General features: G+C 42.2%; 2 protein-coding genes across 5 annotated transcripts; one reads left to right on the top strand and one right to left on the bottom strand.

Moving 5' to 3' along the window:
* Positions 1 to 1101: 1101 nt before the first annotated feature.
* Positions 1102 to 3891, bottom strand: LOC114844308 (zinc finger protein with KRAB and SCAN domains 1-like). The gene is made up of 4 exons (XM_029131574.3): positions 3395 to 3891; positions 3118 to 3182; positions 2848 to 2938; positions 1102 to 2751 (listed from the first exon to the last, which is right to left on the bottom strand). The coding sequence occupies exons 1-4, from the start codon at positions 3600 to 3602 to the stop codon at positions 1721 to 1723; spliced, it is 1395 nt and encodes a 464-aa protein (XP_028987407.1). The 5' UTR covers positions 3603 to 3891; the 3' UTR covers positions 1102 to 1720.
* A 711-nt stretch (positions 3892 to 4602) lies between these two features.
* rock1 (Rho-associated, coiled-coil containing protein kinase 1) lies at positions 4603 to 26635 on the top strand. 4 transcript variants are annotated; one of them, XM_055503582.1, is made up of 34 exons: positions 4641 to 5692; positions 12358 to 12439; positions 13880 to 13980; positions 14078 to 14215; positions 14318 to 14493; positions 15071 to 15155; positions 15283 to 15427; positions 15517 to 15655; positions 15866 to 15957; positions 16584 to 16743; positions 16964 to 17045; positions 17133 to 17221; positions 17377 to 17425; positions 17577 to 17712; positions 17983 to 18074; positions 18286 to 18532; positions 18663 to 18769; positions 18849 to 18999; positions 19546 to 19706; positions 19797 to 19981; positions 20654 to 20723; positions 20804 to 20907; positions 21018 to 21183; positions 21305 to 21398; positions 21481 to 21566; positions 21691 to 21882; positions 21972 to 22137; positions 23260 to 23330; positions 23433 to 23521; positions 23634 to 23712; positions 23847 to 24108; positions 24220 to 24427; positions 24632 to 24703; positions 25095 to 26635. In XM_055503582.1, exons 1-33 carry the CDS (start codon positions 5600 to 5602, stop codon positions 24681 to 24683), a joined length of 4149 nt encoding a protein of 1382 aa, XP_055359557.1. In that variant the 5' UTR covers positions 4641 to 5599; the 3' UTR covers positions 24684 to 24703; positions 25095 to 26635. The 4 variants fall into 4 exon arrangements, 3 of the variants coding, with proteins under 3 accessions (XP_055359557.1, XP_028987404.1, XP_028987406.1); XM_029131571.3 differs by having other exon boundaries at positions 4644 to 5692; positions 24632 to 26635; XM_029131573.3 differs by lacking the exon at positions 24632 to 24703 and having other exon boundaries at positions 4741 to 5692.
* Positions 26636 to 26891: the final 256 nt, after the last annotated feature.

Below are 26891 nucleotides of genomic sequence, written 5' to 3'. Positions count from 1 at the left end.
GACATGTTTGACTTCTGCAGAAACAGGAAGTGGTGGATGCTCAATTGGAACGAGCTGCAGTGGCCTCTTGTTTTAAAGACGAGGATGCAGAGCAAAAGAAGAACTAACATGCTGCCTCCGGTTCCAATGTGAGGCCACTGGCCGCACGCAGGAGTGTGAAGTTCCTGCACCGACATCATTTGATGCAATGAGTCACGACGCCCTCTGGTGCTGTCTCACAGCCACGCGAAATCAACGGCAAGATGGGATTTTCTGCTCTGGTGATGTCTTGGGAATTTTTTTTTTGACTGACCGTGCCGTTGATATGGGAACACACATAATTGCATGTCTACAAATAACACAGTTGCCTTCAGTACATCCATTCATCCATTTTCTACCATGTGGGGTCGTAGGGGTACTGGAGCCCATCCTGGAGTCCATCGCAGGGCAACACACACACACACACACACACACACACACACACACACACACACACACACACACACACACACCTACAGGCAATTTAGAGTGACCAATGAACCAAATGCATGTTTTTGGACTGTGGAAGCCGGAAAACGACGAACCCAGGACCTTCTTGCGATAGTGCTGCCCACTGCACCAGCACGCCGCCCTACCTTCAGTACAGAACAAGTGAATGGCTGGTTTTAGAATATTTAAGCACTAGAAGGTAAAAAATTGCTGAATAAACCACTATTATAAAGAGCTCAACAACAAAACCAGAGCTTCATTGACAACACTTAGTTTGAGGAACACTCTAATCCACTGGTTTACGTATAGATACCTATTATATACTGAAGTCACAGATGAATCCGGTTCATTTCTCAGGTTCCACGCTACTTGAATTTCATGTTGTTGTTGTTTTATTTGACCACAAGATGGAGCTGCAATGACAAAAACTAAGAAGATGGTTTGAGCTGGTTTGTGTCCAACAGTTCGTCTGCATATTTATTTCCTGTCTGCTGTAATGAGGCAAAGACCAATATAATGATCTTCTTGGCATCCAGGAGATCCCAGGTGATCCCAGGACCCAGTGGAAGTTATGAAATAATGTGAATCTTTGACTGCATGCAGAGTGTGACAGCAGGTAAGATTTCCACCAGATTTCATGTAACAAACGCAACATTATTTATTTTACTCATTAAATACAAAAATCAGCAAGAGCTAAAAAACAAAATGCTCCAGGCTGAATGTTCAGCACACTGCTTTATACTAACGATCCATAGCATGAGTTGACCAAATCCAAGCCGTCTCCCGGCGTCTCAAGTCAGAGTCATGTGCTGGTTTGCCTCAAAGACCTTTCACATTCACTCGACTTTTCAGTCCGCTGAGCAGCCCATTGTGGAAACGTCCGATGGTTGAGATGAGTAAAACAGAGTACGGTAAAACAGGATTCCCTAAAACTGGTGACTCGATGACCTCGCGTTTTTGACCTTATTTTTGGACTTCTAGCTGTAAAAGGGTTCAAAAAATACTGACGTGTGTGTGACCGTTTGAGGGTGCAGTGTAGTTTCGCTTCTGTAGTTTTAAGACACGGATTCATAAGAAACAAAGGTCTTAGCATCCATCCAGATGGATTTGCATAGCAACATATGCATTATTATACAGCGTCTGCGAGAGAAACGTTTCCAAAGTCTGGTGAAAAGAGCTGCCACTGACTGGCTTTGTGATTTGGTTTCAGCGTCGCCCCCCTCCCCCCCCCCCCCTCCTCCTTCTCTCCACCTCAGCTGTACGTGTGGATGATCCTGTGTCGCTTCAAGTGGTGCATCAGGATGAAGGTCTTCCCGCACTGCGAGCAGCTGTAGGGCCGCTCCCCGCTGTGAGTCCGCTGGTGGACCCTCAGGCTGCTCTGCTGCGTGAAGCGCTTGCCGCACTGGCCGCAGCCGAACGGCTTCTCGCCCGTGTGCGTGCGGTGGTGTATGCTGAGGTGGGACGAGCACTGGAAGCCCTTGCCGCACACCGTGCACCAGAACGCCCGCTTGCGCTTGTGGCTCTGCTGGTGCACCTTGAACTGGTGCAGGCGCCCGAAGGCCTTCCCGCACTGCGAGCAGGAGTAGCCGCGGGCGGCGCCGGCGCCGGGCCGGTGGGGGTGGAAGCCGCCGGGCGTGAACGCGCCGTGCGAGAGGGGCGCCGCCGCTTTATCTCCGGCCGCGGCCTCGTTCTGGGGATTCCCCTCTGGCTGCGCGACATCCGCACCATGCGGGAGGCTTCTCTGAGAGAGAATCGGCTCCTTCTGTCGGTCCTGCTGCGTCAGCACGCCCTGGGACCTCAGCTGGAAACCGGACGACTGCGCAGCGTCCTTCTGATACTCGCTGTTGTAGATGCCGTTGCACGCCCTTTGCGAGGACGACTGCTGAACACTGGAGGACTTACTGGCGTTAGATATCAAATGGGAGTCCGAATCGTCTGGGAATGTGTTGGAATACTCGTCCACGACGCTGGAGAAGTCAGGAAAACCCGCATCAATGTCGTCACCGTCGATTATAGAAGACCACAGCTGATTCTCTCGTTCGTCGATGGAAAAGTCAGCAGCGAGTTGACTCTGCTTCCCGGCGCTGTGCTGGCATCCATCCTGACCGAACCCGGACCTGTTCTCTTCCTTCTCCGTCTTAACTGTGAACTGAAGCGCGGCCATGTCTCCCGCGTGGTGACCCGGGTTATAGGTCTCACTGTACCCCAACGTCTTTTGCCTGGTGATGTCCGAATGGTTCTCTTGAAACTGCGGGTTATTCGGAGGGTACTGAACAGCAGACCCTGCAGGTCACAGGAGCACGGCGAGGTCAGGCTCAAGCACAAAGCAGCAACAGTTGTATATACAGCTCTAAAACTAAACCAAGCGTGTAAACTCACCAATTGCAGCAGAATCACTGATCCATATTGGTTCATCTGAAGCCTCTTGTTTAATTGTGAAGGAAACAGCAGCATCGTCTATGTCAGGAAACTGGATAAAGGAAAGACGCAAGGCAATGTGTTATTACCGCTTTATTAACTTATCTATCAACACAAGAACACCACCCGCTCTGCTGAGATGTGCACTGATGAGAGTGATGTAACCACCCAAACAAAACCAGAATAAAACAACAGCCTTAGAGGCAGTGTGTTCATGGAAACAACACATACCTTCATGTCCCCTATGGGATGTGGGCAGTTTGTCCCAGCATCACTTCCTCTGTCCATGTAGTTTTCTGGGAGAACAAACAGGATTTAATTGGAAGCTGCTTCTTTTTTTATAAGCGATGGGCGTTAATTTATAGGAGAATCACAGCTCTGATGCTGTGGTGCGTTTAAGTGACGTCTCTACATAAGTTAATTAGAAGAGAAACGTAAACATAAACATGTCGAACACGTTAATTGGGACGTCAGCTATGGACAGAAACGAGGCGGCGGATGATCTCACCGAAGCCGCGCTGCAGCTGTGCGTTTTTACCCTCCAACATCAGCAGTTTCCTCTTCAGCATCTCATTCTCGCTTTGCTTTCGGGAGATTTCAAGGTGCAAAAACGCACATTTGTCATCGACTAGTTTGGATATCTCTGCCACCGCTGCTTTCACCAGGACCTCCATTATTGAAGACAGCTGGGTTTGAAACGGAATGCACGACGCCATGCTAAGTCATACAAAACAATATGCGAAGAGGAAATTTGAATACAATTTTGCTTCCATGCACCGATTTTTTTAAATATCAAAAGAATAGACGCACTAGAAAATTTTACATCCCTGTTTCTGGCTAGCTTGAACCTCGCTTCCGTGTGGCGATCTACCGTAAGTGCACGAGTAGAAACGCAGCAGAAAAATTGAACAACTTCAAGGGAAAAGGCCAGAAAGGTTGCATTCAAAGACATTTATGAGTGGTTTTGATTTAATTCATGGCAGGCACCAATACAATCTTATAGGTGGCTTTTAGACATTAAGTTGGATAACCCAAATTGATGTAATATAACATCAGAAACATACAAACCCAGGCGCATTTCACCTAAAAGAATAATAAGAAAAATAAGAATTCAGAAATTGACTATGTGCAACTGGTTTGTTGTATAGGGTGAAACCTGTGTCATCGTGGGGTTTTATAGGTTAAGAAAAAAGAAGAATGAAAGACACCCACTACTGTGAAATGTTTATCTAGGAGGTTACTTGAGCTACTTGAAAAAAAAAACTTATTTCTTTCTATACTGTGAAAACAAACTGCTGACTTCACTTCACCCAGTAACTTAATCTTGTTCAACATACTGTGAACATTTCTAGAAATACCACAGGGTTAAATATGGTTTTTCATATGCGATAACTGATCAGCAGGGGGCGCCATCTTATAGGATAACTTGAAAGGAACTGGTACTGAACAATGCAGAGGATGTTTAGAAGATAGATTAGATGGCATTAGTGATGTAGCATAATGTAGCTGAGTGCAGACTGACTAAATTAATTATGGTCCTTTTTCTATACTCTTCATGACTCATCTTTCTACCATCAAAACATTATATTACAGAGACTGGAACGTGGCATCGGGATTAAAAGTACAGAATAGATTTAAATATCTCTTTTAAAAAAAGGTTTCAACGGTTCCACAGGGTTCTGTGTTTGGGCCAATACCTTTCTCTCTATACATGTCTCCTCTAGGTAAAACACACAGATGACTCCCTGTATATCACCCATGAAAACCACATGAAACGAACTTCAAGTATGTGTAAAAGACATTGCGTTTTGGATGCCATGTAAATTGTTTTAACTAAACATTAGCCCTTAGAAACTTTAAGGAAGAGCAACACGTTTCTTCTGCCTGCGATCTCTTTGAATGCGCCTCGACATGGCGCATGCGCAGTACTTGACATTTTGAAGTTGCTTCTCCGGGGTGTTTGAACAGGAAGGCGGACATGTTGGTCAGGCTGTGGGAGAAAATCGGGCATCGTCTGCTGTTTTTTTTCGGAAACTAACGCATATCAAAACGTGATTTCCACATCTTCGAACTGAGAGCTAAATCCGTTTTGGACGGGAAACAATCGACGGCCATTGACAATGCACAGGATGCAGCAGAAGCACGTACGCTAGACGTTTCAACGACACCGTGGTTAAACTGATCGAAATTTGGAAGAAGCAGAAGTTTTTTTTCCCACGACTTCTACTTTTGAGCTGTCAGATTTGGTTTGTCGCTCTCTGCGAGCGCTTGGCACAGATGTAAGAAAAGACTGGGACCAACCTTCATACAAACTGTGCTTTCCACGTAGACATTAAGTTTTAATTGCCTTTTGTTCGATGCACCAACGTTTTAGTTAAGCCCTTGTCCTTAGTGGCATCCTGCGGAGACCGACTAATCTGTCGCCCCATTTAACGTTATGTTTTACCACTGAAGTTGCCGCTTACACTGGGAACCATCGTTCGACTCTGGAAATGTGGCTTTTGTACATTCAGCGCAACCTGAAACGTTTCATCGTGTGTGAAAGCTTGAGGACGATGCATTTTCTGTGAAGAGCGAAGAAGTTCAAAGGAAGAAGAGAACATTTGGCTAGCTAGCTATCGCTGGATGCTAACGCTAGCTAGCCAGCATTTTGATTCGCCAGTGAGCTGTATTTGTTTATAGCCCGACGTCAGGACTGAGTTTAACAGCGAGAATGTCTGCCGGGGAAAGTATGGAGGCTCGATTTGAAAAAATCGATGCCATGCTGAAGAACCCAAAGTCAGAAGTAAACACGGATTGTCTTCTGGTAAGTATGCAGTCTGCTAACTAGCCAGGTGGCTAGCGAGTCGGCCATTCGGGGTCAGACTACACTTTGGAGCTGAAATTCTTTCCGAGAACAGCAGTTCATCTCAGTGGACACAGTAGAAGTGCTGATATTGGCAGTGGCAGGCAATGCTGGTTTGTCTCACACACCAAGTCAGGTCCCATCTTTTTACGAGTGATCGTAGATAAGTTAGTAAGGCTTTGCAAAAAGTAAACAATCGTCAGTTTTCTCGCCACATCTAGTAACAACAAAGCTATAATTGCTAAGAGTAGCGTTGGTGTTTAAGTGCCGTGTTATTACACTGTATTATACCTGAAGCACTGACGTTACTGAAGGAGAGTAACTAATTAAAATGCAATGGTAACTAAATCAGACTGACAGATGGCAGTCGTCCTTCTGTTCCAGTCTCACTTTGTCTGATTGCCTTTGCTGTAGGTCAGTTATAAGACACTTACTAAATCTGATCAGCTGGATTTATTTCTTTAAACACTGATGACGTTCTGCATCCTCCTCGTGTGGTCTTTAGTAGACGGGCAGTTTGTACTTTCAAAGTATGTTTTAGAAGTGCATCCACATTTAAAGTGATACCCTGCAAGCCTGGAGGCATCCGTTCACCTGTTGGCTGCTTCCTGCGGACGCAGCTCATGAAGTGACGCTCCTGTGTAATGAGAGGAAGGAGGCAGCTGCTGCCACGTGCTAAACCTTAAAGCAGGACGTTTTTTATTATGGCAATCCCAGCAACTGAGTGGCCACTGAGGCGTAGCCACGGGGGAGATGTTTGTTGATTTCAGGAGTGTTTTCTTTTAGGTGATTTGACATCAAGTGTTTTCACATGGATTTGGATTTTCGCTCATGTATAGTTTGAGGTTGATTTACAGAACAGGCACTGACCTTGGGGTTTGCAGCTATAGCCATGGCTCTGAACCCTAAACCTCTCTAGACATTACTCTCTAGACCTGTGTGCTCCATGAGTAACTCCAGACAACGTCTGGACCTGATTCTACACGGATTGTGTACAGATGTGTGGAAGGGTCCCCAGCTGAGGCTGGTGACAGACACCTTATAGGTACTGTCTCACTGCCTCTGTGTGCAATAAACTGCACATTCAGGCTGTTTTAAATAACTTGCTTAGTCTTAGACCCCCCCCCCCAACATGTCACCAAAATGGGTAATTAAACTTACCTAGAAGTGCACACACGCTGCATTTTATATGGCAAGGAGCTGTGGGGACTGTTCCTGCTGGCAGCTCACACACAAGGGTGTTGTTTCTCTTTTTTCACCCCCCCCCTCTGCAATCTCCCCTGATCAATGAATGGAGGCCTTTTGCTGAGGCTCCCTCTGCCACTGTGCAACTCCACCCACAGCTTAATAAAATTCCATGCTAATCAAATAACCTCCTGTCTTTGACTGGCCTGGAGTTCCCTGTGCGTCCCATAGCCATTCTGTACGTCTGGAGAGAGTTGAGCGCAGGCAGGCAGCTCTGAGGTAGCAGGGTGTGGGCTCTGCTTTCTACCCATAAACCAAAATTATGTGGACCGAGGACTCATGTTTCTGAAGACCATGAATCAGGACATTTAACTCATAAAGAGGCCAGCATGCTTGCCTATGAGTAACAGATTCCATCAGAATGCACAATACAAGCCTTTTACTGGCCAATTTTCTGTACCTGAGTCTGATGTATTGCACCGCTGGGATTTTGCTTTTCCCCCACAGAAGCCTGTGCTGTGTTGTGTGAGGGTGACATTTAGCCTGCACTTACCACTCAGCCCTTGCTTGTGCAGCACTGTCTTCCCACCCTGTCGCTGTTATCTTCACCCCTAAATAAATCCTGCTCCCAAAGAAGAGCACCTTATCTGGATGAGTTGCCCCCTCCCAGCCTTTGTGCTCTAGGCAGGCTGTTAAGAGCCAACTGAACAGACAGAATTCCTGACATTGTCATGTGAAATCACACTGAGCAATAGCACTATGTTTTTCCTTCGGCAGCAATGAGTGGTTTGACAATTTTTTTTTGTTTTGCATTTTAATTTGTTCCCTCAAAGAGTTGTGCAGCTTTTGCACGTGGTCATTAAGTGGTAGAGTCTGTTGATCATTTGGTAAATTAATGTGCTTGGGTTGATATGTTGGAACTTGTTTTTCATGCTTTGTGTTTGAGATGCAAAAAGGCTCCTCGTGCAGTCTTTGTTTTTACTGAGACACTTGGTGTGCATTAACTTCTCTGTGTTTTGATCCCGCTTTCATGTGCTACTTGGACTCTAAATCTGTAATAAGGGTAATTACAGGAAACTCCTCTGCTAGTAAACCAGATATGTAGACTGTGATTGACTGTGTGAATGTTGAACATACTGTACATGTTAGGGTGGATGCACTTGGTGTGAAGTGATTTACAATATGAGTTGAATAAGCTAAAAGTACTATATCAACATCAGTGTTGGCACTGCTCTTTATGTGACAGGTCTTTACCATACAAACGGTATAATTAGCTGGTGTTTCATATTTATTTATGTTTTATGTTACATTTATATCTGCAGGTTAAAACGAACTATTTTCCGTTTCATCCCACAACAATATCCAGATTGACTGAAGGAGAAGCTGTTTATTACATGACATGACATTTTATGATTCAATAGTGCAGCGTGGATAATGAGCTGTCAGATACTGTTCCTGTGATATGTTTGCAGTCACAGCTGCTGAGAATAACTTGAACGCACATTCTCTAAATGAAATGCACAATCATCCTCTGCATCCGCCAAAAGCACATTTAATTCTGGTGTTGCCTTTGTTGAGTGCCTCCCTTTTGTCTGAGCAACCTTTGCCTGTAGTACTCAAACAGTACCTGCAAGGTGTTTTCAAGACTGATAATGAAATTAGGCTATATTGATTGTAGACTAATAAATCTACACTATTTAACAGTAATATCATTGTTGACTATTTGCACCGTAAGTGTTTTATTGTTGCTGTCTGAATGACATGGAGAGACCTTAATAATGGTTGGGTTGCTTTGGAAACCAGATGGGAATTATATTGACTATATACAAATTACAGTTAACTTGAGCAAATGGATAAGGTCAATAATCTGGTCTTTAGATTTATAGTGACAGTTACAGTCAGGATTTGAGCAACCATTATTGTCAGAAGGTTCAGGGCTGTCAATAAACTGCTCTGCTCAGCTTTTTATCTATGGGAACAAACATCAGCCGGTATTTCTAGTTCTGAATCCCCTCAGTTGACTGGTTATTTCCATAAATGCATATGAAAATCATCCAGCATTTAAAAAGCAGAATGCTTTTATTCTTTCTTTAACTGTTGAGCTTCACAGCCTCTCAGCTTCCCCCCTATCTTATTTCTGAGGCACTACTATAAGGGGTTGCAAGACCGATGGACCTTGCAGTTTCTGTCTAGAAAAGATGGTAGATGTAAACTAAGTAAATGTTTACCAAGATTGTTAGATGCTAGGCGTGATGTCAGAAGTCCTGTATGGGACAAGCAAGACAGCAGAGTCCGGAGCTCAGTCAGCATAAACACGTGATTGTGCGCCACTGTTGGAAAAACTCAATTATATTTTGACATGAAAGCATTTGTGACAGTGATTCTCGCTCACTGGGACCTCATAAGGAAATGGAATGCCCCTGTTTTGCTACCCCTGGGTTCACTGTCACTGCAATTTATCCAGTAGAGTTGTTAGATATGCAGTCTTTCTAGGTAAGTGGGATTTCCTGTCAGTTGATATTATGTACAACAAAAGTGTGCAAAGGGAGTTTGGACTCAGTGTAACTCGTGTAACAAAGTAGTAAATTCCAGAGCATAAGGATGTGTATTCCTCTGGATGTACACTGTCTATATGTGTAATATACACATGTGAGGAAGTAATGTGGTGTTTTGTGCTTTGAAGGAGTTCACTGGTTTGTATGATGACACTTGTGTTTACATAAGCACAACCTGCGATGGAACTGCCTTTATTTGCATGGCAAACCGGACGGCTGGCTGCGCGACTGCACACATGTGGAAAGCACATCTTCTTGAAGAGGTGGCAGAAAAGGAAGTGAGAAGCCGGGCTCAGCTTAGGCCTGTCCACATGCCTTGTGCTGGCATGCAGAACGGGATGATGTGGCCGAGTCTTCCATGGAAATTTTACCTCAGACTTTAATGTCTGGAAAAGAGCTTGCGTGTTGTGTATGGATTTCTCTCTGAAGCTAAAAGAAATAATTGCTATATGTAATGTCAACCAAAAGCTTTGTATGTTTCTGTCTACCTATACATTTATTAATGGGATGGTATTTTCTTAATAAGGTGATGAGATGATTTCCATATCATTATTCGGTAATCCCAGGGATGTGCCACTCTCTGCCTGTAGCAGCATCAGCAGAAATAGGATAACCGAGCACTGAACTGGTTTGTTTTCCCAGCAGTTTTTTTCCTCTCAGCACAGCCAAAAGTCAAAACGCACTCTGTGCTCTCTGGGCCTAACCAGAGCTGGGTAAATCTTGATTTAACCTCACATTGCAGTCTACATTTAGAATTTAAGTTCTTGGTGAATTAGTGCTGCATTATTTTTCTATTTTGTGCATAATGTGCACATTTATGGTTGTTTTGTTTTTTCAGAAAGCTGACAAACCCCCGAGTCGTAGACATTATAGAGCTATGATTTGACAGTCATTTAGACCAGTAAACCTAAATATAATACAACTGTACAATAATGGTTTAAATGTATGATCTTTTACATCAGGACAATGTGTTTTGTGTCTTGGTATGTTTTTCCATTTATATATACATAAATTTGTCACATGGTATAGGTAGAGGACTCTGAGCACTGCTGTCTTCCTTTGTTTGTTCTCTCCGTTCTTCCTCCTTTCGGACAACCCACCTCCACACACCAGCCCTCACCCCCTCCTTCTTTCCATCATAGTGTTAAGCACCAGTACTGATTGAAAATAAGGCTCACTATGTAATTCTCTTCTCGGGATGGATTTTTTTTCCTCTCCCTTCCTTCAGTTTTTGTTGAGAACTTGTTTAGCCACATACCTAAAATAGCTCTCTGACGTGTACAGTCCTGTTAAAGAATGTTACTGTGGCTGTCCAGAGTCCTCTGTGGCAGGAAGTTATGCAAACGTGCATTGCTGAGCACAGAGCCTTGTGATTAGGGTCCTGAAGGACTCGGTTCTTCAGCATTTTTTTCCAGTGCAGACGGGCTGGATACTGTATGGCCAACAAGGCCCCCTTTTTCTCACAGTCTATGGTCTGGCTTGTGTAAATGCTCCCTCAAGCAGATGATGACGTTCAACTCTGCAGCGTGTGCTGGTCTCAGCCTGACCTCTCATTAATTTCCAGCATTACCAGTTAATGCCAACGTTGGTTTTGTTTTCCCACCTGTAGTTTTCTCATTACCTCTTATGTCCCCCTCCTCCTTCCTGTCTTTTTCACTATTCCCACCCATCCCACTGGGTGTCTTCTCGAGTGAGGGAACGGCTCTGAGGTCTGTTGCTGACTAGAGGCAGCAAAGTTACTTAAGAGGATTTCTCTCCTTGTCTGAGCAGCTGATTCATGGTGTGTCATGGCTGTTCTGCTCAGATGTCATATTCAAATACAAGAATAGCAAGATTCTTGTTATTACAGTGAGTTGAATGCCTGTATCAACAAACTTTCTTTCTTATTTCATGGGTGGGTCAATGGCCCTATCTACTGCAGACTTTTAAAGTTGAGGTGGCCTGTGACAGTGCCAGAAGAGGCTATGTTTCAACATCTGGCTCGCACTCGCTAGAGGCAATGCCTAACAGCATGTTTTGTACAAGTGTTTGTATGCCTGTCTTCTTTCAGCCATTCTGGATTACAGGAGATTAGATTAAATCCTGCCAGTGGCACTTATGCTCCCTTCCAGCCCCAGGCAGGATAGCCTGTGCTGTTTACAGCTCTTGAAAGTCCAGTATGGAAGCAGACATGTCATATTTTGGGTATTTATACAAGGTCCTTTAGTTTTATCTTTAACTATACATGGCTGATACTTTTGGAGACAGAAAAGGTGACGTAGGAGTCACTTCAGTGGGTGCTGCAACCTGTATTGTTAAGTCACACGGTTGATCTCACTGTAAAGTTATTGTAGGGCACCACCCAGTTGATGTTGTTATGAAAAGGAGCTTAGCTTCTTTTTATTAGAATGTTTTTGACAAAGGTGGGAAACTCGGCGTCCAGTCACCAGCCAACATAATGACTGGTTAGGAATGATTTGACATGTCACTTTGTCACACTATGTTCTGCAGAAGGCCATTCTAAAAACACAACTACAGCTGGGATAGGAGTTCAAGTCCTCTTGTGTACTGAATGTAAAGCCTCTCAGCCTGTTTTATAGTGAATATAGTTTGATTTTAATAAAGGCAGGGATATGCTCTTTTTAGTAAATAAGCATCCTTACACATCCTTTAGATGATGTTTGTGAAGCTTACATTGAAACTATTAATTTGTGCAAAGCTCTCAGATGCTATGAGTGTAATCCAGGATAGAAGTCGTTGCTGGCTTTGCAATACAGTGTATTTCCAGATCTACTGTACAGAAACCACCAGAATCATGTTTTGTTCTTTCTACAGTTCTAGGATGTTGTCAGAGTAGTGGAGCTCGGTCTTGTTGCCCGCTTGTTAACCCTTCTTGTCTCCCTGCAGGATGGCTTGGATGCATTGGTGTACGACCTTGACTTTCCTGCCCTGAGGAAAAACAAGAGCATTGACAACTTCTTGAATAGATGTAAGTCACTCGCATCAAGCTTTACCCTCTATGTCTTGCTTCAGTGTGTTTCACTCTTACAGAATGTTTAGACCCTTGCTACAAATGGGTTAAACCCCAGACTCAGAAAAGATGTCTGTTTTTGGGTCACTGCCTCTATGTGGGCTCGGACACAATAGGTGTCTGCTGCGTCGTGTCCCCAACAAAGGGGCTTTCATAAATGGATGGTGACCCACATGATGCCTGTCCTGATGGTTTCTCTATTTTACAGTGGCTTCAGACAGGGGAACCCCATCACAGTTTTACTGTAGACAAGACGGGAAAATATTAATTTGAGAGTGATCGCACATTGCAAATATTGTGCCTTATTTCTTTAAGCAATGTTAGAGGTATAAGCAAACAACCAGTGTTCTTTCTTAATTACTTTATCTTACAAATCAAAATATGTGGGAAGCTGCTGCTTTTTGTATTGGAGGTTATTTTCTATTAATAGTCTTCCTTTAAAACGCCAACACAAAACATGTAGGTGCAAGGAAGGATTTATTTTGCATTTCAGCCAAGCTATTTCACATTTCTTAACTTTATGGTAAATACACGTTCATATTTGTATATTTACATATTACCTCAATCCTCAGTAATCCCTGGGGAAAAAAAATGCCGTTTTAGGCATTTCCTCAATTACTCTCGGTACTGAACTAGTATGTGGAGTTGGCAAATGTTGGAAAAGCATTGGTTGAATGTGCACTAATGGACTGGCTGGTCATGGTCCTCAGTAGCATGTAATGCCTAAAGGGTTTTTACTCTGAATTCTCTATACCATTCATTCAGCTGTGCATCCCGATCATGTCAGCTTCATATCATGAGATCATATCGGATGATTGCTTTCTCCAGAATCCAATATTCTGTGACATACATGAAATAGCCTCAAACTCACTTACACACATACAAGATAATCTGTGTGACCGCTCAAAATCCTATTTGTATCATTTGTAAACATGGTGTATGTCTTTATAGTCATTTGGGAATTTTAAGTACATGAACCCAAAGGAACCTTTGCTAATAGTGGGAATGACTCACTCACTGAAATTTTCCTACTCTAATAGGTCAAGCCTTCCTTTTTATATTTAGATTAATTCGACTTGGATTCCCCTGCACCCCCCTTTTCTAAGTGTTTCTCTGCCAGTTGTGACCCACGTGAATTGAAAATGATCCCTCTAGTCTAACTTTGACCAAATTTGGCTGAACAGTGAAAACTATTGCCTCCAGGGGAACTAGCATTGTTACATCAGGGCGAGGTCAACGCTCAGTCCGCAAAGAGACATTTTCTCTATATTCCCAGCTGTGAAGAGTTGTTCAAGTCACTAATTTTGCCATCCATACCTTTCATTTGCTGTAAAGCTTCAATGCACAAAGATAAAAATGGGCACATTTTAAAGGTCTGTTGTTAAAATGTCTTTGCAGACAAAGAAACAATAAGTAAAATACGTGACCTTCGAATGAAAGCAGAGGACTATGAAGTGGTTAAAGTTATTGGAAGAGGTGCATTTGGAGAAGTGCAGTTGGTAAGAAGGCATTTGTTCTTCTTTTTATTGAACTTAATGACTTATTCCCTATTCTCTCATCTTGTGAGTCTCGTTGTGACTGCCTTATCTGTTCCAGGTAAGGCACAAAGGCACACGTAAAGTATTTGCCATGAAGCTGTTGAGTAAGTTTGAGATGATCAAGAGGTCGGACTCTGCTTTCTTCTGGGAGGAGAGAGACATCATGGCTTTTGCCAACAGTAATTGGGTGGTACAGGTAAAACACACACACACAGCCAGTATTATATGCAGTCATTACAACATGTGTTGACATTTAAAGGACACATTTGGTTATTTTTTGTAATTCTTTAATCCTCAGCTCTTCTTCGCCTTCCAAGACGATCGCTACCTCTACATGGTCATGGAGTACATGCCCGGTGGTGATTTGGTAAACTTGATGAGTAACTACGACGTCCCAGAGAAGTGGGCCCGTTTTTACACAGCTGAGGTGGTGCTGGCTCTTGATGGAATACACTCCATGGGTTTCATTCACAGGTAACTGTCTAACGCACAGCTTCATTGTTTACCTCCACGGATTGAATCCTGTCGAAAACACGTCAGGTTTTTCAGATCTGGAAGTGATTCAATCCATGATCTAAGGGGCATTGTAATAGGCAGGAAGTAGTACTGTTTTTAGCATTGATGTTATTTACTTGATCCAAATATAAATTTTTACAGCACTTATTAACTCAAATGAGCTAAAGGCTTTTAAAAGACTTGCTGTCTTGTTGCTGTTATATATTTTGCGTTTATATACATGACATTTCTATAGTCATAGCTGAAAAAGGAAAGTTTGCACCACAGCAAGTTTCAGTGAAAGTAAAAGCTCTTGAAGGTGATTTCAAGAGCGCTTCCTTTCTACTGTCCCAGACCTAAACTTTTCTTATAGCATATTAAATCTGACCTATTGCTGCGGTTGAGTGCACCTTCTGATGAGTTATGTGGAGAGCTATTTTCCCAAAGTGCACTGTCAAGCAGCACTAACCTTATTCATATGTGCAGTGTTTCAGCTTTATTTTTACCATGTTTGAATTTGATGTAGAGTTTGATTTGACTATTTTTGCCTTTCCAGGGACGTGAAGCCTGACAACATGTTGCTGGACAAAGCAGGCCACCTAAAACTAGCAGACTTTGGAACATGTATGAAAATGAACAAGGTACTTTGCTCACACAATATTAATAATATTATCAAGTGTAAAAATTCAACCCCTTAAGGTTAAGACCCTGGTTTATCAGGGCTTATCAGACTGAGGTCATGTATTTAAAGCACCTCTCTCTCCTCAGGATGGTATGGTACGATGTGACACAGCGGTTGGAACACCAGACTATATTTCGCCGGAGGTACTAAAATCCCAAGGAGGAGATGGCTATTACGGCAGAGAGTGTGACTGGTGGTCGGTGGGCGTGTTTCTGTATGAAATGCTAGTTGGTGAGTTTCTGTTGCAAACAGTTACTATTACATTTTATTGTATACAAAAATTATATGATAATTCCAACTCTTATTTGTTTTTTGCACAGGCGACACTCCTTTCTATGCAGACTCATTGGTGGGGACCTACAGCAAAATTATGAATCACAAGAATGCCCTGACCTTTCCTGATGACAGCGACATCTCCAACGATGCAAAGAATCTCATCTGTGCTTTTCTGACGGACAGGTTAGATAGTGACCAAGCACTGGCTCATGAGCTGGGCTGTTATCTTAACATGTTTTTCTTCAAGCCGTAGATAGTTTGGGGGGACCCTCTGGAAAGAATCTTGATAAATGCATACCATAGTAAAAGCCACGTCGCTTAAAGTGTTCATTGTGAAAAGCACACGCAGTACAAGAAAAAATGTACTGAACATTTTCCTACTGACCCCCCCAGGGAAGTTCGACTTGGTCGTAATGGTGTTGACGAGATCAAGAGGCATCCTTTCTTTAAGAATGACCAGTGGACTTGGGAGAACATCAGAGAGAGTAAGAACATTTTTACTGCTAAGTTGACAGATTCTTTTCACACATCCCATTTTGTTTTCACAGCCGGTTCACTGTTTTTCCAATTATGCAGCTGGTGATAATGTTTTCCATTTGACCTACTACAGACAGTTGCAGGAAATTCTTGTAGGCAAGCCATTCATTTAGTATCCTTCCCAAGTCTAAACGTGATTCCTGCTAGGAGTAATAATTGGCAGCACAGTGTGTGAGGCCAGCAGCACGGTAAGCATTTCAGTGCAAATGGTAATGCGACAAGGTTGTCACTGGAGCCCTGGGAGATTAGAAATGTTGGGCTAAATCCAGTAGCTCTAGTCGGTTCTTTAGTGGCTTTACATTTAAATACTTTACTAGGCTGATGTCAGCATTTTGGTGCTGGCCACCTCTGCTGCTCCACTCACTGGCAGGCTCTGCTAGCTGGCTTCTTTCCCTCATATTAAACAGGATATTGATCCATGTAAACTCTCTGCAGAGGAAAATGCCTCAAAAAGGAGATAAGAAGAAAACAAGTGGTACATTTTTAACATGATCAGAAACAACAAATAAGTGAATGGTGTTTGGTCTAGTTTTCCTGAATCCCTATTAATCATCTACTGTATTTTTGTGTGCAGCGGCTGCTCCAGTAGTACCTGAACTGAGCAGTGACATCGACACCAGTAACTTTGATGATATTGAAGAAGACCGGGGAGAAGAAGAGACCTTCCCCATACCAAAGGCCTTTGTTGGCAATCAGCTTCCCTTTGTAGGCTTTACTTATTACAGCAGTCAACAGTAAGTCTGTCACACTGTGCCCAGTACTGTTTACTGTAATAATACTGATATATATCTGACATCATGAATTATTCATTTGATATTTTTCAACACTATTGACTCATGACTTCACTAGTGGGTAACAACATACAATCGATTTATTACTCTTCTGTGTTCAACTTAGAAGCAGTCATAGCAATGTTTTTTTAGCCATTCCTATAAAATAAACTTTGTTTTTCAGCCTCATGCGCAACTCAGACAGCACAACCGCCACAAAGACCAGTGACAAACGTAGCAGCTCAACAAAAGAAGACAAGAGTCATGTGAGTAGGAAACCACAATTATTTAAGAATGGATTTTTCCTCATCTCCATCCCACGTCATGAAGTCAAATGATTTGGTTCTGTTTAGCTGGAGAACCTGCAGAAAAGGATCTACCAGCTGGAGGAGCAGCTCCACAGTGAGATGCAGCAAAAAGATGAGCTGGAACACAAGTGCAGGTATGGAGTAATTTACTTTAACAGAAAAAGATTAAACCTGATGCAAGTTCCTAGTGTCATATTTTGAAGAAACTGAGAAATGGTGAAAACCTGGCAGCAGGTTTAACTAGACATTTGCATAAAGTTAATTGTTGTTGTTGTATTTTTCTCAACAGGACTTCAAACACCAAGATTGAGAAGATCATGAAAGAACTGGATGAAGAGGTTACATTTATTTTTTCAATAAGATCATAATAGTTATTACTCCTGGATATGTAAATTAATCAAAAAAATAAATAACAAACAACAATGAGGTAAAGTGCCGGGACAGGTGTTTCCTGCCGTATCATAGCACCTGTGTTGTTCCTTGCCACAGGCGAACATGAGGAAAAGTGCAGAGACCAACATGTCTCTCCTGGAGAAGGAGAAGCTCATGCTGCAGCACAGATTCGCAGAGTACCAAAGAAAAGCTGACCAGGATGCAGAGAAGAGGCGCAATTTGGAGAATGAGGGTAAAGATACTGGTGTTGGTGGTGGTGCTGCCACCACGTTTGAACCCAGTTTTGTTACCTTTACAATGGATTACTTACTATGGTATCCTGATTTTAGTCCACTGGCTTCCTAACTACAAAGCTAGTTAAGCATTGAACCATGCACGTGCATCCAACAACGGCACTAAGTGGATTAAGAAGCTATGAAGCTTTTACAACTGCACATCCAATTTGATGAACATCAGGCTTTTTATAAGCTTTATTTATAATCATTGTCTTTACTATTTTTAGTGTCAACTTTAAAGGAACAGCTTGAAGATTTGAGGAAGATCAGCCAGAACTCGCAGGCCTCAAATGATAAGATTTCCCAGCTGCAAAATCAGGTACAGAAATGCGCGCGCACACACGCACACACGCACACGCGCACACACGCACACACACACACACACACACACACACACACACACACACACACACACACACACACACACACACACACACACACACACACACACACACACACAATGTGGACCTGTGAATGACAATGCATTACATTTTTTCCCAATTTCTCTCCCTTTCTGTTTTGTTTGATAGCTGGAAGAGGCCAATGACCTGCTGCGTTCAGAATCTGACACAGCCGTGAGACTGAGGAAGACTCACGCAGAGATGACCAAGTCAATGAGCCAGCTGGAGAATATGAATCGTGAGCTGCAGGAGAGGATCCGTGCTGCAGACGGAGAGAAGGCGCAGCTGCAGAAGGAGCTCCTTCTTCTTCAGAGCACCCTGGACTCTGAGAGGAGAACCTTCGACCAGGACTCAGAGGAGATCAAGGAGCTACAAGGTGACTGACAGCTAAAGCAGTCAAAGCATTTAATGAAAATCAGCAATTTAAGATTTATATTAATTACAGTAAAAGTACCACAACATAACTTCATACACTAATACTTATTGTGTTCGTCTTTTATTATTAGCGAGGATGGCCACGCTACAAGAGGACAACAAAAACTTGGAGCTCAGCCTCTCCAAAATGGAGGCAGAACGTAAACAGGCCCAGGAAAGGAACAATAACCTAGAGAAGGTATACTGAAACGTTACAGGAGTAGCCATATTTGCACATGTACAGAGTTGTACAAACTAGTTTGCTCTTCATCTAATAGGAAAAGAACAGCCTGGAGATTGACCTGAACTACAAGCTGAAGACTCTGCAGCAACGACTGGAGCAGGAGCAGACTGAGCACAGGGTGACACGGGCACAGCTCACTGACAAATATGAGTCTATTGAAGAGGCCAAATTAGCTGCCATGAGTGGTATGACCGCCCTGTGTCGAAGCATGCCCTGCTCACTGCCTTTTCTCTTTGGCTCCTTTTACTTTCCTCTCAAATCTCCCTTTGGTCTTTATTTTATTTCACTTGTCCTCATTTACTCTATATGCCTGATCTTTCTTTTTTCATCATCTGATTTGTACCTCGCTAGCGGAGGTCTGATAGTGCAGAAGGAATTTAAGGACTGTAGACCAGCAGTCAGCATGTCAGGACATGGTTTCTTTGCATATTAAAGATGGACTCAACCAGTTTTTGCAGTGGAATAATGATCTTTCCAGGTGTTTTTTGTCTTTCACCACGTTAATGCTAGAATTGACACCAGTCTTTCCATTTTATTCTCATTCAAAAAAAAATATCTAATGAAGCTAACTGTTTATTATTGACCACTGTTTACTTTTTCCAGTGTTTTATAACTTGTTGTACACAGTATGTATTGTTTACTGTCATAAAGCATAACCTTTTATTTAACTTTTTATTATGAACTTTGTGCTATAAAAAAGAATCGTTCACACTTCTGTTTTGCTTCTACAGCTGTTCAACAGAAGATGTCAGAGGAGAATGGAGCGAGAATGCGAGCGGAGAGTCGGGTAGTGGAGGTGGAGAAGCAGTGCTCAATGTTAGAGTTTGACCTCAAGCAATCTGTGCAGAAGATGGAGCAGCTGATGAAGCAAAAGGAACGGCTGGAGGATGAGGTGAGGGATTCCTCTCGCTTTGAAATCTCACAAATATGAAATACTTGCTGTTTACAGTTTCATTGATTCTCTTTTATAATATGTCTCCAGGTGAAGAATCTGCGGGGCCAGAACGAACAGGAGTCGAACAAGCGTGTTTTGACTCAAAACGACCTGAAGAGCCGCATGCAAGAGGTGGATCGTCTTAGGTGTTCAGAGAAGCAGCTCAAACAGGAGATCAACACAGCACTAGAGAGTAAGCGCTCACTGGAGTTCCAACTGGCACAGCTGACCAAGTGAGTACAGTTTTCCATCCACTTCTCACATCACATGAAATCGGACTAAAATAAACAGTGAGAATGATAAATGCTGTAAGCATTCAGTTTGTCCAGAACATTTCCCTATTAAACAGACTTAAACCGTTATTATTCAACCCTTACTGCACTGGCCCATAATGCTCTTTGGAAGTCAAGGGGTAAATTGCTCTCCAATTGCCTTCTATTTTCAAATAAGCGTTATTATTCCAGCTTAGAGGGTGACTGCGCCAAAGCTGTTGTGCGACACTGTTTACACCACAGAATTAGGTCCAGCTTCATCCACTCCATTGCTAATCCCCTGGCAAGCACTCCAGCCAGAGGTGCTAGTTATGCTGCAAGTTGCATTTACAGTAGTTGATTTAGAGGCTCTGGTTTCTTTACTTGGCTAAGGAGTGTTATTTGGAACGCACTCAAATATGTGTAAAATTAGCTGCTTGGGGTCCGAGCTAGGGGTGGTCCCTGATATTCTACCATTCCAGGCTTAGAAGATGGTACTTGGCTTATGATTTTAAGTATAGTTATTTAAATCTGATCAAATTTTAGGCTTTTTTACTTGGAACACATTGATTGTTGTTATTATTATTATTATTATTATAAAAAACAATAGTACAGTTCTGAAGGAACTAATGTTGTTTTTTCTTTTGCTATCAGACAATACAGAGGAAATGAGGGACAGATGAGGGAACTTCAAGACCAGCTTGAAGCCGAACAGTATTTTTCTGTAAGTATAAGTATTTCCATTCTGTCCTATCCGTTCAGTGTGCAGGCCATGGGCTAAGCTGTTTTACTCTTCTTCCGCAGACACTTTACAAAACTCAGGTAAAGGAATTAAAAGAAGAGATTGAAGAGAAAAACCGGCAGGTACAAGAGACTCATAAAAAGGTGCAGGAGTTGTGTAGCGAAAGGTAAGAAAGTAAAGCCTTCACACAGCTGCCTTGCTAACTGATTCCTATAACCATCCAGACGTAACGGATCATGTTCATTAAACTAATGACACATTTCTTTGTGGATGAAGGGACTCCCTATCTGCGCAGCTGGATCTGACGGTGACTAAGGCCGAGTCGGAGCAGCTGGCCCGGGCTCTTCAGGAAGAACAATACTTTGAGCTCAGCCAGGAGAACAAGAAGGCTGTGACTAGACATAAGCAGGAGCTTGGGGAGAAGGAGGCTACTATTGCACGGGTTAGCATAGTCTCCACAATTGCCTGAATTATTTTGTCGTGTCAGTGAGATGCAATGTTATTGTATCAATCTTCAAATAAGGGAAATAATATAAATATATATATATTTTTTTTTTCTGCAGCTTGAGGAATCTTTTAAAACTCTCACCAAAGATGTGGAAAACCTCAGTAAAGAGAAAACAGAGTTAAATGAGAAGCTTCAGGCTCAGGAAGAAGGTACTGACCAATTGGTGACCTTTATGTCTCCCAGCTGTATCTTAATTATAGTGTTCTTTAAACTGACTCTCTTTTTATATAGAACATGCAGCTTATAAGGAGGAAATTGCGAATACAATCAAAAACTTTGAGAAGGTCCTCACCACAGAGCGCACACTCAAGACACAGGTAAGCACGTGGGCTTATATTTAGAAATAATATGCGGATGTTGATAATGGAAACTGATGGAATAATGGAGGGGTGGTTTATTTTGTTTTGTTTTGTTTTTTCTTTCCCCAAAAAAAACTATTAGGCGGTGAACAAGTTGGCTGAGATCATGAATCGCAAGGACATGAAGCTGGACAGGAAGAAGAAGGACAGTGCTGCTGACCTGCGAAAGAAGGAGAAGGAGAACCGCAAGCTGCAGCTGGAGCTCAACCAGGAGAAGGAAAAGTTCAACCAGATAGCCATTAAAAATCAGAAGGAGCTGAGCGAGATGCAGGCGGTGGGTAGCGTCTCATGGTGCTTGTGGCCAGAATATTTATATAGGATTTACCTTGTTGTTATATTAAAATAAATATCTCCCACTCATAGCAACTGGTAGAAGAGTCCACATGGCGCAACGAGCTGCAGATGCAGCTGGACAGCAAGGAGAGCGACATCGAGCAGCTCCGAGAGAAGCTCAATGACCTGCAGCAGCGCATGGACAATTCCAGTGTCACCAGTTTGCAGACAGATGAAACAGACGGCAACACAGCAGGTCAGTTCGTCACAGCGGATCACTCAATGCTGCTGCTGTGTTAATGGGAAAAGCATTTGAAAGTGTTTATTGGCATTTAAAGGAAGTATTTTCAATAACACCTGTCTTTCAAGTTCTATGGTTGCAGATATGTCTGTTGATGTATATTATAAGAACATGTATATAATCTAACATCATAACATTCTCTAGGCCTGACATCATCTATGCTGTGGTTAAATCGTTCTCTCTTTGTTTCCCTCATGTCCAGTTGGTTCTTGCTCTTCTTACCTTTATAACTTCTATTCCTTTCCCTCTGTGAGTAATTGCGTGGACAAAGCCACCTTTTGCTTGGCCTATGCTGCAGCTGTTCTGTGTTTATCTGTTTGCTCCCCCTGATTTTTTCCTTTTGCAGAGGTGAGACCACCACAATCTCTGCTGGGGGAATTTACAAAGCACTTTTAAAAGAAGCCTCATAGAGTGGAGAGTAAATTAAATACAGTCTGAATGACAAAACGGGGGAACTAAGAATAACATGGATGTCAAATTTCTTTAATGTCACATGTTACGGGTTACTGACTCCACCCTGTGTGAGGCTTAGCACATCACACTTAGCACCTTTCACCTGTTCAACACTGTTATTTTTGTTGGCATGTTCACCCTGAGCTATTGCTCATTTCCTGGGCACAGTGTTACATTTACGAGACGATTCCCTCTTAGTTGACAGTCACTTTAGCTTGTTGTTTACCTGCATGCATGTGAATTTATCATTTTAGCTCTAAATGATGTTTAGAGTCTGCAGTGTTTGTTTCTGGGGAAAGAGTAACAAACTAATTAAAAGCAAAAAATACTAATTCCTGCTGCGAAAATGTTACAAATTCTTTAGGGTCTAATATTTGTGTCCAGCTTAGGCAGCATGGGATTTTTGATCCTGTCTCTTATCACCTGCTCCAGTGAAGTTACAATAATGCTGGAAGAACTCCCTTAGGGCTTTGCACTGTGTTTTGAGATGTATTTGATCTTTTGTGACTTGACTTTTTTTTTTTTCCAGTTTGGATTTAATTACTGCATGGCCTTTTTCCCTTCACAGTGACTTTAATTCTCTATAAGAATTTTCTAATTTTCGTTCACATCTGGGCTTTTCAGAATCAAGATTGGAGGGTTGGCTCTCAATTCCCAATCGTGCTAATATCAAACGTTACGGATGGAAGAAGCAGGTATGTTGTTTTGTGTCATTTACCTAAGTTCCACCTTAGATTAAGCTTTGTAAGACTTTGCCAAGTTCAGCCTTCCTTTCATTGTCTGTTCTATATGTGCAGTATGTGGTGGTGAGCAGAAAGAAGATTCTGTTCTACAACGATGAGCAAGACAAGGAACAGTCCAACCCTTCAATGGTACTAGATATTGAGTAAGTACCTTTAGATTCAAAGAAAATGTTGGATTTACTGATCTGATGCATAAGTGGTGAGTGGTGCTGATAGTTATTGATTTGTCGGCTAATAATCTGTCGCCCTGTGCAGCAAACTATTTCACGTGAGACCAGTCACACAAGGAGACGTGTACCGGGCTGAGACAGAAGAGATTCCAAGGATATTCCAGGTAGGTTTGCATTAGATTTTAAAATTTGCTTTCAGCCTCGTCAGTCTTTACTTTTACATCTGAATTTTATGTGACAGAAAGTTCTGCTCTGCCTCAAATGCATTTCCGACGAGCTTTCTTTCCTCTGTCTTCAGATTCTGTATGCCAACGAGGGGGAGTGCAGGAAGGAGGCAGACATGGAGACAGTCCCTCAAGGCGACAAGACCAACTGTCTCCCACACAAAGGCCACGAGTTCATCCCCACACTATATCACTTCCCTTCCAACTGTGAGGCCTGCTCCAAGCCTCTGTGGCACGTCTTCAAGCCGCCTCCGGCCCTGGAGTGCCGCCGCTGCCACGTCAAGTGCCACAAGGACCACCTCGACAAAAAGGAGGACGTTATTGCTCCTTGCAAAGGTAATCTGCAAGCAGTCGGCTTGTTACTTTGTTACTGCGTCTGCTGTGGTGTTGTGATATCTGTCATGATTGCTTCTTGATCAACATCACTTTATGCATCCTCCCCTACAGTAAACTACGATGTGACCTCTGCCCGGGACATGCTCCTGTTGGCCCTGAGCCAAGATGAGCAGAAGAAATGGATTGGTCACCTTGGAAAGAAGATTCCCAAGACCCCACCATCTACCTTTTCAAGAGCCTCTCCTCGATCCATGTCCACCCGCTCCGGACCAAACCAGTCCTTTCGCAGGAATCCTAAAAGCAATACAGGAAAACTGAGGTAACTTTAGATTTATTATTCTTTTTTCAATCATTAATGTACACATAGCTTCAGATGCATGTATGGCAGACAGAGGCACTGTTCTTTTATTTTGGGCAGTAAGTGAAGGTTTGCTGCAGTCAGAAGTCTTATTTTATTCCATCTGCTGGGCTACGGTCTGGTCAAGTCAGTCACATGACCTGCTGTTTGTCTCCTGTGTTGTAGCCGAGCGCAATCCAGTCTCCAAGCAGCAGACACAACATCCAGCACTTGTTGACAGGAACTTCTTCACAAAGTGTTGGATTTTTTTTTAGGAAATTCTCTAGCGTAAAACTTGTCTATTTATTAATTGTGTTACTGGATGTTTCTAACACGAGACACTTCCTGGTTTGTATGTTGGTTGGTTGACTCCTGGGCTCTTTCCAGTTGACACTTGGGACTTTTTCATTTTTCTAATAGACACTAATGTGTTGGGTTCCGTAACTAACTTATTACTTACTATGAAGCTCTGATTAGAATGGTCCACATAAAGAATTTCTGTCAAATAAGATGGAAAGGTGTCAGTGGTGTTGCAGTGGTTGTCATCTGTCTTTTTTGTTGTATGTTGACTTAAGTAAGTGGGGTTACTAACTAAGTTATTGTCATTTTCTTTCTTTTACTGGACACCTGTCTCTGTTCTTTCTTTCAGCTAACCACCTGAACCATTTGGATTCTTTACTGGACTCTAAACTTTTCCTCATCCTCAAAACGAGAGAAACCTGTATTACATTAAAATATATTGGTAAATAAGCAGCGCTGGAAAAATAACGTGTAGCACACTTGGCAACATGGACATTGAGAGGCCTCACCGAAACCCCAACCATCTCTCACCATATTTACACATTCAAAAGGAAACTATTATTAGAGTCAACAAACTTGCAGCTCTGCGTTTCTACCAGAGGAGGGCACACTCATCTTGAACTAAGGAAGGACAGTAGAGCAACATCAAATGTCAGGAGGACATTCTGTTTCATACTATTTGACAGTTCTGATGGAAACATGAAGGTAAAAAAGGGGGTTTTGCTGGGACGCCTGCAAGTATGTTTTCAGTTTAAGGTACTGCATACAGGGATTGAAGATCTGCAGTGAGGTGTTTGTGTCTCAGGGGTGGAACATCAATAAATGTTTTCTTATTTCTTTCCCCATCTTAGACACTCAAGCTATGTTAGCATACCTTTGTCTCCAGCTACAGTTGACTGATGCCTTCATTGTCTTTGGCCTTTTTGCCTTTTTATTCTCATCACTTTGAAAGTCACTTATCAGGTTTGGGACATAAGTATTAGATGTTTGAATACTGAGTGAGGAGCATGCAAGATCGTCATTTAAATCTATGCATTATTTTTATTGTTATAATTATTTTAATGCTCCAAGCCATAAGGAATTTTCCGTTGTAATGGCATATAGGAGTCCTAAACGTTTTTTTTTTTTTTTTTTTTTGCTTTGTTTATTTGGTACATTGTAATATTTTTGTATTGTTTTGTAATGTATTGCCTTACATTGATTCATAGATAAGTGGTTCAAAAGGAAAACATTAAGTTAACAGACGTAAAACTGCACTGTTTGAATTGTAAATTATTTGTTAGAAGACTAAACAGGTGTAGCGTTTGGCCCACCTAGTGCCTTAACATTTGGATATTGATTTTACTGCCATATCTTTGGGTTGTTTTTGTTTTCCAAAATGAGACAAATCTTAACTCTTCCATCATTTATTTTTTTTAAGAAATCACCACCCATCTGTGGTTTTATCAGGATTTACTTTCCGTGATTGGAGTGTTTGATATATGTATATATATATATCTCACACATTAAAGATTACCTCTTCGTGGACACATTGCAATAGTTAAATAACATGTCAAAACAAAGTTTCCAGATTCGGTTCATATCATATTACAAATTTCAGGATGCTATAAAGTGAGTCTACCTATGTCAATGATTGTTCCTGTTTGAAGTAATTTCTCTAACATGGTAATGGTCCCGTTAATGCAAACCCCCTCCCCACCAAAGTGTATATAATGAGAGATGCATAAGGATTATGGAATACCTCCGCAATCTTTGTATTTGTAACGTTTTGTTCAGTTGAAAAAAAAAAGCACTGGAACTATGATCTACTCTTGTCTTGGATAATTTGCCTGGTTAATTGCATTGGAGTCCGCACTGATGGATATGTCAATAAACATATCTTTATCATTGGTTGTATAGTGGTGATCACTCTCTTTTATGAATATCTACTTTTTTACACCCTCCTTATATTAGGATATCAGTAGTCTGCAGTTCAGTATTACTGTACTTCAGAATAATTCAGAACGTATTACCTATTTATAATAAATCAGTGTTTAATTACAAATTTAATGTTAAATGTTAATACATTTGCACACTGAACAAAAAGGGTGGAGGGGATTTTATCAAGAGACTTGATGCATAGTTAACAGAATATACAGACTCAAGT

This window comes from Betta splendens, chromosome 17 (genome assembly GCF_900634795.4).
Source record: "Betta splendens chromosome 17, fBetSpl5.4, whole genome shotgun sequence".
In the NCBI taxonomy this organism is placed as follows: domain Eukaryota; kingdom Metazoa; phylum Chordata; class Actinopteri; order Anabantiformes; family Osphronemidae; genus Betta; species Betta splendens.
This window is presented reverse-complemented; position numbering and strand designations above follow the sequence as displayed.